General features: G+C 44.5%; 1 protein-coding gene across 6 annotated transcripts in view; it reads left to right on the top strand.

Moving 5' to 3' along the window:
• Positions 1-11,205, top strand: part of Poln (polymerase (DNA directed) nu) — a 127,306-nt gene that overhangs the window by 85,967 nt on the left and 30,134 nt on the right. For all 6 annotated transcript variants that reach the window (XM_013506824.1, XM_013506823.1, XM_013506826.1 and 3 more), the window contains 3 exons: positions 1,830-1,887; positions 2,821-2,898; positions 3,566-3,680. In XM_013506824.1, coding sequence (XP_013362278.1) covers positions 1,830-1,887; positions 2,821-2,898; positions 3,566-3,680 — 251 coding nt within the window. The remainder of the gene's footprint in view (positions 1-1,829; positions 1,888-2,820; positions 2,899-3,565; positions 3,681-11,205) is intronic.

Raw genomic sequence — 11,205 nt, 5'->3', positions numbered from 1 at the left:
TATATAATTTTTTTTTTTTACACCTCATTTATTTACCCAAACCTTGGCCATGTCTGTGGTCCATCCTTCATTTCTGAACTTCCAGGTTTCCTTAGGAAACATTTTGTTTTGAACTAAAGAACTTCCTCTAGAGTTTCTTTCAGAGCAGGACTACTGAGGACAGATTCTCTTCACTTTATCTGAGAAAGTCTTCAGTTCATCTTCATTCCTGGCAGGTATATTTGCTGGAGTTCTGGGAGGACACATTTTTCCTCCAGCCTTTGAGATGTGGTTCCACTCCTTCCTCTGCTGCATGGTTCCAAGGAGAAATCTGCAGTCAGAGGCGTTGTTCTCCCTCTGTGTGGATTGTGGCATTCTGCTCTGACTGCTTGCAACATTTTAAACAAATTTTTGTTTTCAGCTGTTTGATTAAGATTTTTCTGGGGGCTGGGAATTTAGTTCAGCAGCACAGCATCTGCCTGGCAGGCGCAAGATTGTGAGTTTGATTCCTGATACCGGAAGAAAAAAACTAAAGCAACAACAACAAAAAAGATTTTTCTGGTTTTCTTTTAACCTACTGTATTTAGGGCTGCTCATCTTCTTTTTGTTTTTTTTGTTTTGTTTTGTTTTGTTTTTTTCTGGTACCAGGAATCAAACTCACGACCTTGCGCTTGCCAGGCAGGCACTGTGCTGCTGAGCTAAATCCCCAGCCCTCATCTTCTTGAACTAAAAAAATTGTCTTTCACTAAATTTGAGGAAATTCTAGTCATTATGTCTTTAAAGTTTTTTTCCTTCAGGGGATAAAATAACATAAATTGATATTGTACTTTCGATATTATCCCCCAGGTCCCTGAAGCTCTGTTGATTTTTTTCAATATTTCCCCTTCCTTTACATTGGGTAGTTTCTCTTGACCTACCCTCAAGTACACTGGCTCTATTTTCTGTCATCTCTGTTATCAAGCTTATCCTGTGGCTATTTTGGTATTTTTTAAAGTATCATGTGATTCTAAGGTACAGAGCACTTGAGAGCTGCTGACTTAACACCTCCAGCCTTCAGTGTCCTCACCTTAAAAAAGGAGAAAGTGCCAATTTTGCCACCTCCCAGGCCTGCTGGGGACCTAAGGAAAGTCATCACTAAACAGCACTACAGCAGAATTCACCAGATCTGGTCAAAATGGGCTAGCGCCCGAGGAGTTCCATTACCAGACAGGTGGGGTATCATGTTCACCACCAACAGCCAGGGGATCTGATAGCAGAAATTCTCAGCGTGTGAGCAGTAGAACAGGCCAGAGCACAGCTGTGATCTTGCTCATTACCTGAGGTTGTAAAGATGTGGAGCCATGGGGCTTTACAGACAGCCCTACAGGGTTTGCAGGGGATGCAGCCACACCCTCCACCCACCATAGGCAGCCGCCAGCACCAGGAGGGTGGGGAGGGGACTCTAGGGGCAGAGGCCAAAACTCCCCACGTAAAACACATCCTTACACTAAAGACTGCACACACGCCTCATACAAGTCCGCCTTTGTCATCTTACATAGGACATTTTAAGTTAACAAGTTCATGATGTGGGCTGCCTTCACAGAGTTACTGCATGTAACTACAGTGAGGATCGCGTGGCTAGAGTTGGAACTGCTCTTGCATTTGCTGATTGTACTTAGTGGCATCCCTAGCAAAACCATGTCTCCATATTAGATCACTGCATTAAATGTTAATATGCATATGCTGATTCATTGGCATTACTTATTTTGTTCATGTTTAATACAGTATTATGCATTTTAATACCTCTGTGGTACAGGTTAGTTTAAGAGTAGATATTTCAACTAAAGGTAGTCTTTTCCTATTATTAACAGAATATCCAAGGTATCTCCAAGCAACCAATTCAAATTACTACACCTCGAAACTTTAAAGGTAACACTTTTCTTTCTACTCGGCTAAAATCTCAGGTAACATCTTTTTAAAACCTGGAAGTGTTTGTAACTGCTTTTCTAGGCAACTGCTTCCCTTTTCTGAAGTTATTCTCTTTATTTGCATGACTAGGATTTAAATATACACTGAAAAAATAAAAACAGCTGAAGTGATATGGTACGTCCCTTTCAGCAGTTTACAAGTTAAAATAGACAATAATTATACCAGGGAAGTAGGTCCCCTCCTACCTTCTCTCCCCCACCAACTTCCCAATAAAGAAAACACAGCTATACAATAGCATTGGCTTTTATTAAAGTCTGAAAATTGCCGGAAGTATTTAGAAACACACCAACATTCTTCTTCCTTTTGAGCTATCCCACTGTAATCCTGACAGTCACATTTCTAAAAGAGGAAAGTTCAAATCTTACAAAGCAGTGCCATATCAACTACTCCTTGTAATTGTCTGCGCCCGGGCAGTGCTGCCCCTGCCCTAAGGGGCTGGGCAGGAGGGCATAGCAGCACCCTAAGGCACCATGAGGGCCTTTTGTAAACACACATGGCCACCCTCGAACAGCCCAGAAAGGCAGCCCCGAGCCACTCTGTCCCATCTGCCCCTTCACGATGTTGCCGTGGGAAGATCTTGGCCACATACCCCTGCATCGAGCTAGTCAGCAAGGCGTTCACTGGAGGATTCGGGTGTTAATATTTGCCTTTTTCCTTTCTTCGTCAAGAATTGTAGATAGAACTGAAAGTTGTAAGAGCACAAAAGTTTCATTAATTTTAATGATGGTATTTTAAAGTTACATTAATAGAAATCATTAAAAAAAAAAGTCTAGACTCTTGCTTTTGGATGACATGAAAATAGCTCTGTATTGAGGAACAGCTATGAACCAGCTCCTGACCACACTCAGCATGTGCTCTTGAAATGACCTCCAGGTAAAGAAGATAAGACTCTCACAGTCTCCCCGAGAGCTCTGTTGGTCTCTTCCAAAGGCCACACCTTCCTAGCAGCAGGTATGTGCAAGCTGTAGGGAGCGGTGCCTCCGGTCCCTGTGGCCCACTTTTACGCATTTCCATACAACTGAAATACTTACAACTAGAATAACTCAAAGGTACTTATAGAACTCATTCTTCCAAATAAATCCTAAGGCAAGTGTTTATGTGCAGCAAAGTTTTCTTATGCACAACACATAATAATAGGTCTTTGGCTCCAGGGTCCCCTTGCTTTGCCATGTTTAGATCCCACACACCCCTGCCTGGCCCATTTGTCTTGCCCTGTCCTCCTTAGCCCTCTTCACTGTTCCCTCCCCTTGCTCACTCACTGGCCTTACCAAAGAATTTATTCCAATTCTCTGTCTTCCTCTTCTAGAATTTAAGTTCCACGGGGAAAGGGAATTGTGTCTTTTGTTCCGTACACATTCCATGCACAGAGCCGGGCACCTCAGATTCCTAAAGTTGTGATGTGTAGAATGAATGAACGCACAAATCAGTGCATACCACCCACCCTGGAGGTGTTGTTGGTCTCGAAGGAGGCAAAGGAGAGCTTTGGAACTGTGCAGTGACCGTGCCCTGAGGCTGGAGGAGCCCGGCACAAGGGAGGGGAGGGCTCCTGAGGGTGGGCTGGGGCAGAGCAACAGTGGGGCACTGGTGAGTTTGGCATTAACACAGAGCCATCTGACAGACTTTTCACAGATTGAATTGCGCATTCTTGCACATTTATCTGGGGATCCAGAACTTCTGAAGTTATTCCAGGAATCTGAAAGAGATGATGTATTTTCTACCTTGACTTCACAGTGGTAAGATAATAAGCCACAATATTGTCAGATCTGTGGGAATGCTAACAGGATGTTACAAGTCTGAAGTTATTCCAAGGCTATTTTCATGAGAAAGAATTTAAATTTTTCTCTAGTAGTTAATTATTTTGAAAAGAAGGGCAGAGAGCTGGGTTCCAGGAGTTCCCTAATTTCAGGAGGACTGATGGCACTTTACTACTGACAAGGGGCAGGGTGGGAATGCTGGAAAAATAAGTGCAAGTCACACAGAAAGAGGAGCCCAGGTGCTGGTCTTATGAGCCATGGCCCCATGAGGGAGGGTGAACGCCCCAGCCACGCCCCCAGCCGGTCAGTGCTGGGCTGGGGTGGCAGCCCTGTCTAGGCCGCACTCTGCAAAGGCAGGCGGCCTGGAACACGGCTCTGCCACAGGAGGTGTGACATTCTTTTCACATCATTGTGGCTCCCCTTGTCCTGGTGGAGGGCCTTCAGCAGCTTCAGGCATGTGGAGGGCACGGGTACAGGGCTCTGCTCCCCAGAGCCCTCCGTGGCATCTTTTGCACCCACTTTCCAGAGCAGTTGTGCCACTCTACTTCAGGAAGCTGACACAGCTACGCTCTGAAAAGGAGAACCTGGTGACCCTGGCTTCCTTGGGCCATCAGGTACTCACCCAGGCCAGGTAGCCACTGCCCACACAAAGTCAGGATTTGCTGTGAGGAAGAGGAGGGCAGGGGATCAGTTGCTGGAAGGTCACTAGCCTCCCCAGACAGCACAGTGCCACCCCACCCCACTGGGCCTCGCCCTTAGCTGTTCCCTGTGGCCCCTCTCCTTCCCACCTCCTCTCTGTTCACCTGCTCACCCTGGGGAACCCCTGGAGGCTGCACTTCGAGGAAGACTGTCTCTCACCCTATGCAGGGCCCCAGGCTTTCTTTTCACACACGCGGGTCTGTCGCTGTCACTGCCTTTCTGCAGGCGCATGTGCTCCAGGAGAGCCAGGCTGCAGCCCCATGCCAGGGCAGGTGCTGGCTGCCTCTGGCCTTGTTGCCACCCACTCCCCGGCCCTCGGGGCTGGTTCCCTGCGCCCCAGCTGTCCCTCGCTCAGCTTTCTCCTGCCCTTGGGCTCAGGAAGCTCTTTCCCTGACCGCATCCAAGCCCACCTGTGGACATGTCCTCCGGGGCCCTCCTGGACCCAGCCCTGACTTCCCCGGTGCTGCTGCCACTGTCTGGTCCCACCACCCACCGCAGCACTACTCTGGGCCCTGCTGTGCCCACCAAGCTTGGGGCTCACAGAGGATTCGTCAGTGGATACGGCAGAGGTCAGACTTCTTGTGCTCACCAAAGAGCCACCACCACAAGACCCATTTGAATGATAAAATTCAGGAAATATTTTGTGTAAACAAACAGGGAGAGAAAACTTTATTACACTCCAAGCTGGACTGAAGAGTGGATAGTTGTGGAAATTATGTTTGATGGTGACAGCAGGGAAGTGGCAGAGACAGAACGATGGGTGTTCACCCATTGGAAGACGGCGAGGTGGTGCTATGCAACACGGTGCTGTGAGGAGCCGTCCAACTCCCAAGCACCAACCCAGAGTGCTGCCACCTGCCGTCTCCAGGGACTGCCTCTCCCCTGTCCCCATCCTCCACTCTTCTCTTCAGCCCTGCCCCAACCCTCTGCAATGCTGTCCTTTAACACCAGTGGCCTCCGCCATGGCCAGAGTCCCCTGTCAGACTCCGGCTTCCACCCGCAGGGGCACACGTGGTCCTCACGGGCTTCACGCACGTGCTCAGCCACCAGCCCTCCCTCAGCCACTCCGTCTGGGTCTGAGGGATGGAGCAGTGGGTAGTGAAGACACTTATGGGCTCTCTGTGCCTCTGCTCAGCCCCCAGAGCCCCCCAGTGCCCCTTGGCCTTCTCTCTGCTTGCTGGTCTCTACTTTTGCATGTTCCCCACTACCACCTGCTCATCTCATGGTCCGGATGCTGGAGGAAGTCATGAAGTGGGGCGGTTGAGTCCCGAGAAACAAGTCATCCAACTCAAGAGGGGTCCAGGTGTCCTCAATACTTAGTCTCATCAGCTACTCCAGCGCTGCTGATTGTTCCACAATTGTCCACCTTCTCTCGGTCTTGAAAGAAGACTTCCTCTAAGTAAGGCTCCCAAACACCCCCTCCACTCTGCCTCTCCTCCATATCCTCCTCCCACCATCCCACAGTTCCTGTTTCAAAGACAATAAGAGAACACGAGGAGCAAGCAATTTCTTGACAACCGCAAGCTACCAAAACCTAGCTAACACGAGTTCATCTGAATATTCCTGTAACTACTAAAGAAATTTAATTAGCAACTTGAAAGCTCCTGAAAAAGAAATCCCCAGGCCCAGATGGTGTCACTGGAGAATTTTACTAAACATCTAAACAAAAATTGACATCACTTTTATACAACTTCTTCCAAAAACTAGGAAAGGGTCACTTATCAGTTTATTCTATGAATTTATTCAGCATGAACCCTAATGCTAAAGCCAGATAGAGTCAAAAAGTAAAACAAACTGCAGACCAATGTCACTCATAAATTTAAGTGCAAAATCTTCCACAGAGTATTAGTAAACCAAATCCAACACTATATAAAAAAAAATACACCACATGTAAGCAAATCGATCAGTGTACTCCATTATATTAAGCTGAAGAACAAAAATAGCATATATTAATTGATGCAGACAAAACATTTGACAAATTTAACACCAATTCATGATAAAAATAATTCTCACCAAGTAAGAAATAGTTGGGAAAAACCTCAATTTGATGAAGAACATATGTGTTAAAAAAAAAAAAAAGCAGCCAACTGCATAATCAGTGGTGAAGAGCAGAATGCTTTTCTCCTGGGACCACTCCAAGTTGGAGCCACTCCAAAAGATAAGGAAAATAAATAAATTGCATATAAATTGAGAAGGAAGAAATAAAACTGTATTTACAGATAAGACAGTTGTCTATGTAGAAAATCCCAAAGAATCGTACAAGGAATATATGGAATTTTTAAAATTCTAAAACTAATAAATGAGTCCATCAAGACCCAAGATCAAGACACAAAAAAATGTCCCCATCTCTATACACTGACAATGAATATGCAGAAAGTCAGATTTAATCCCACCAAGGAGGATGAAATATGATGGTCCCTGGTTTGCAAAGGTTCAATTTAATTTTTCTTTTTTACTTCGCCATGGTGTAAAAACCATGTGCTTACTTACAGTAGAAGCTGCACTTCAAATTTTGAGTTTTAAACTCTTCCCAGGCTACTCGTATGTGGTACAGTTCTCTCCATGTGGTCAGCAGCAGGGAGCCACAGCTCCTGGTCAGCCCTGTGGTCACCGGGGGAAGAACCGACCTTCACAGTGTACTGTGTTGCTAAGCAAGGGTGTTCAGCAGATTAGCTGTGTAAGTGCCTAGCCGCTCGTTAGGTCAGGCATTGTGCCCTTCACACATCCAACCTGCTGTCCTTAGCACGTGCTAGCTACACCCATCTCTGCAACATAGCACACTGTAGACTGTAGGAAGGTTCTTCCTCTCCAATCCACATGCCATTTATTTCTTTTGTATATGTATAATATTTTCCATTTACAGTGGGTTCACCAGAATATAATGCAGTTGTGAGCTGAGTTATGTGTACTTAAATGTCCAGCTAACAAAATGTGCAGGATTTTATGCTTAAAATTACAAAATGCTGATGAAAGGAATCAGACCTCTAATAAATCAAAAGATGTACTATATTCATGTATGGAAGACTCAATATACAAACATGTAAGTTTCCCCTAACTTGATTCAAAGGTTCATAATGCTATCCATATTAAATCTGAGACATGGGTGTTTATATAACAGAGAACCTTATTCTAAAATGTGGATGAAGGCATAGACTCTAGAAGAGCTAAAACAATCTTGATGAATAATAAACTGGTAGGATTCACTGCCTTATACTAAGATTTAATATACAGCAATCAAAAGACTGTGATGTTGGCAGAAGGACAGACACATGGATCACTGGAACAGAAAAAGAGAAACAGAAATAGATCCACACCAATGTGCTCAGCTGATTTTTTTTAACAAAGGTTTAATGTATGAGAGAGAAAATAATTCCCTTCAGATTCATGTCAAGCTGGGCACGCGTAAAAGCTGATATGAAAGCTTCATGTCTACACTGATTTATTGTATAATGTCTTTTGTACATTTTATTAGGTTGTATTAATTTTTGGAAAAACTTCAAAAGAAGCTTTGCTTCTAATTCCCTACCAGCAATAGTAATCCAACATTTGTGACTTATACTATAATTAGTTGCTGTGGAAATGATTTTTATGTTCCAAACAGAGAACTAGAATAGCACATGATAAAAAAGCAGAAGATCAAATACGCTTCAAAATGTTTGTTCCCTGTAAATGCCTTATTGTTTGAAACCGAAAAAGCAGAAAGGCAAATATTCTGAAGTGGTTAGTAACATTTTCAAAGGGTAACAATTCCCTTAAAAACCCCATCGGTATGCAGAAAGAGGAGGTGTGGAAGAAACGGTGGAAATGATACGTGAAGCTGCGCCTGAGCCGGGGGGCTGGAGAGCTGGGCCCGGCAGCCCGCAGTCCCACAGCCTGGCCCCTGCCTGGCCGCCGAGGCGCTGGGAAGGTGCAGCACTCTGCACTGCAGTCCACTGTGGCCCCGACCCCGCCTTGTTCTTCACAGTCACCTTCATATCTTTGCCTCCGTTTCATGAGGGGGTTCCTAAAAGTTTTACAAAATGCAGAATAAAAGCATTCCTTATTGGCTATGCATTCAACTCACCATTTTCCAACTGAATTTAAAGGAAGAGTTCATTGCTACAGAATACATTTGTTTTTCTTCTGCCTAAAGCTTTGAGTGCTTCTCTGAGATAGTCTCTGGTAAAAATAAATAAATCAGTTTCTGTTTCCAGATGATGTGATTGTCCACGCAGAAAATCACAAGGAATACTGTGTACCAGAACACATAGGAAAGTTTGAAAGGCAGTGCTGCAGGCCTACGCAGACTTTGAGAAGGTGCCCGTGGGTCCTTTGCTCACTCTTCTCTGTTACAACAGCTGGCAAAAGTGTTGAGAGAAACTGTTCCATCATCTTACATTATAAATGGAGGGCCAACCTGTGAGGGAATGTAGCAAGGATGGGAGATACTGTGAGGTGAGATTTTGAGGCAACCTGGCTATTTTCTTGCCTCAGGAGTCCATGCTCTAGAGACCACTGTGACAAATCTCAAATCATAGCCCACACGGAGGCCAAGTGGCTGCCTCTGTGAGGATGTCTGTTGCAGGCCGGAAGATGATCCTTGGTGAAATGTATTCAGGACCCCTGCAGTGAGCCTCCAATCTCCTGTTACGGGGCACAGCAAGGGACAAAGAAAGAGCATGAGACAAAATGGCAGCATAGCGGGGATCCGGGATGACCAGTTGTTCACAAGAAATAAAAGGCCACCAGATAGCCAGAACCTCAGCATTTGTTGATCAAGGAGGGGATTTGAGGCGGGGATTATCAGATAACTCAAGAGGGCAGAGGAGATCTTATACTATAAAGGATCTTGCCCTGGAGTGACTTTTAATCTTAGTGGTCTTAGTTTTAGTCTTAGTAGGTGGGAGAGGATGGCCCACCTCTAAAGAGATCATGGGAAATCTCAAAAGGGTGGTACTGGTAATCCCAAACTTCTGTTTATCCCTGAGGGAGGTATGCAAGATTAGCTCTTGTGGATTTGTGGTTCCCAAAAGAAACTGTCACCTATGATAACTTGTAAGGCAGTGAATGAGCTGTGGCCCTGGGCAGAGCTGGGCCAACAGAATGCCTGAACATGCTTTGACTGCTATTGTCTACATGACAAGGAGTTGTGAGGAAGGGACAACCCAGAAAGGAAGTGGCCAGGGTACACATGGGAATCCAGAGAGTTTGAGTCTTGCATAGTTGAATGTATCAATGATTCTCACCTCCAGCCAATGAGAGTAAACCACCCGAAAATGCTGTGAATGAGAGCACCCAGTTCAAAGCCATGGCCTTGGTGCCTACTGCTAACCCGTGAGAGGAGTTAGGGGCACCTAAATCCTTGCAGTTGGGCAGCTCTGGAAAGAAGAGAGGAGAGCAACAGACTGTGGATCTCCCATGTACTCCCAGTAGTTCAAGGTCGTCGTGTACCTGGGGTGAAGTCTGGAGAGAGGACACATCTCTGAATGAGTGGTGGGTGAGTCTGTGGTGTGTGGAGCTGACTGAAGTCAAATGGGAAGAGGTGATCACATTTCTGAGAGCTGCCATTCTCACAGAAGCACCACCACTCTGAGCTAAAATACTCCGTAATCATTTGAAACATAAAGTAACCCTTAAGCCCCCAGTCTTCCATAGGGAAGAAGCAGTGTGGGAACTGTGCTCACCCCACAAGGAAAGCAACTTCTCTACCACTCACCTACACAGAGCCAAGAAGAGTATTGGGAAGAAAGTCCCAGCAAGGGGAGCAAGAGGCCAAGGGGAAAAGTAGACTGGGGAGATACTTCCAAGGGGCCAGATTCAGGACCTAATCAAGGGCTGTCCCAGCCCTAGGAAAGGCCATCAACACCAACCCAGTGAGAACCCAAAGGTCCCAAGGGCCAGTGACTGCATGTCTGTGTTCTATTCCTTTTCCAAATGGATATCAACTGTGGCTGTCCCCGTCCCTGACTGCACAGTGCATGTGCGGCAGCAGGCAGGCTTGCCTTGTTAGTTCACTGGTGTCCACATCAAGTGGACATGGGGAGGATCACAGCATCTTGGACTTTGAGTCAGTGCCATACCAAAATGAGCCTAGGTAAAATGTTAACAGAAGAGAGAAAATGGGAAGTTAAAGACTGGTTCATCTGAAGTAATTCAAGAAAGCAAAAATAGAGAACGCAATGCAGATGGGATCAATAAAAATCAAAAGCTGAGGTGGAAGATTAAACTGAACAGTTCCAATAAACACTTAGCATAAATAAGCTGAAAATTCCAGTTAAAAGGCACAAATCTTAAGGTTGTACAATTATGGCAGTGTAAAAAGCTAAAATAATAAAATACTTATTTTAAAAATTTTATTAATAAAATAGTTTTTAAATATGAAAAGGCAGAAGTTTTCAGATTAGACAGAAAGACAAAATGCAGTTATTATAAGAACCTGTTTATAAGACACTAATAAATTAAATATATAGTATTAAAATAAATGCTAAACATAAGAAAATTAGTGTACTAGATTAATGTCAAAGTAAATTTCAAAATGAAATGTTGCTAAAGATAAAAAAGATATTTCATAATGATAAAAGAATCCAGCTCACTAGGAAGTTATAACAATCTTCAATTTGAAGTCACCCAATAAAAACAACTTTAAAATATTTGAGCCTGAATTTGAAACTAAAGAAAGACATAGAATATATATTTCATTATTGCTCTCTGAAAATCATACCAATATTTTTGAAGGAGAAATTCCCTTTCAAATTAACCTTTAAAAATATGCATTTAGAGTACCATATCATATGCCTTTGATTATCGCTCTTTTAGGACACCGTTT

This window comes from Chinchilla lanigera, unplaced genomic scaffold (assembly GCF_000276665.1).
Source record: "Chinchilla lanigera isolate Chin_1 unplaced genomic scaffold, ChiLan1.0 scaffold00113, whole genome shotgun sequence".
Taxonomy (NCBI): domain Eukaryota; kingdom Metazoa; phylum Chordata; class Mammalia; order Rodentia; family Chinchillidae; genus Chinchilla; species Chinchilla lanigera.
The sequence above is the reverse complement of the archived record's forward strand: the minus strand, read 5'-3'. Positions and strand labels throughout refer to the sequence as shown.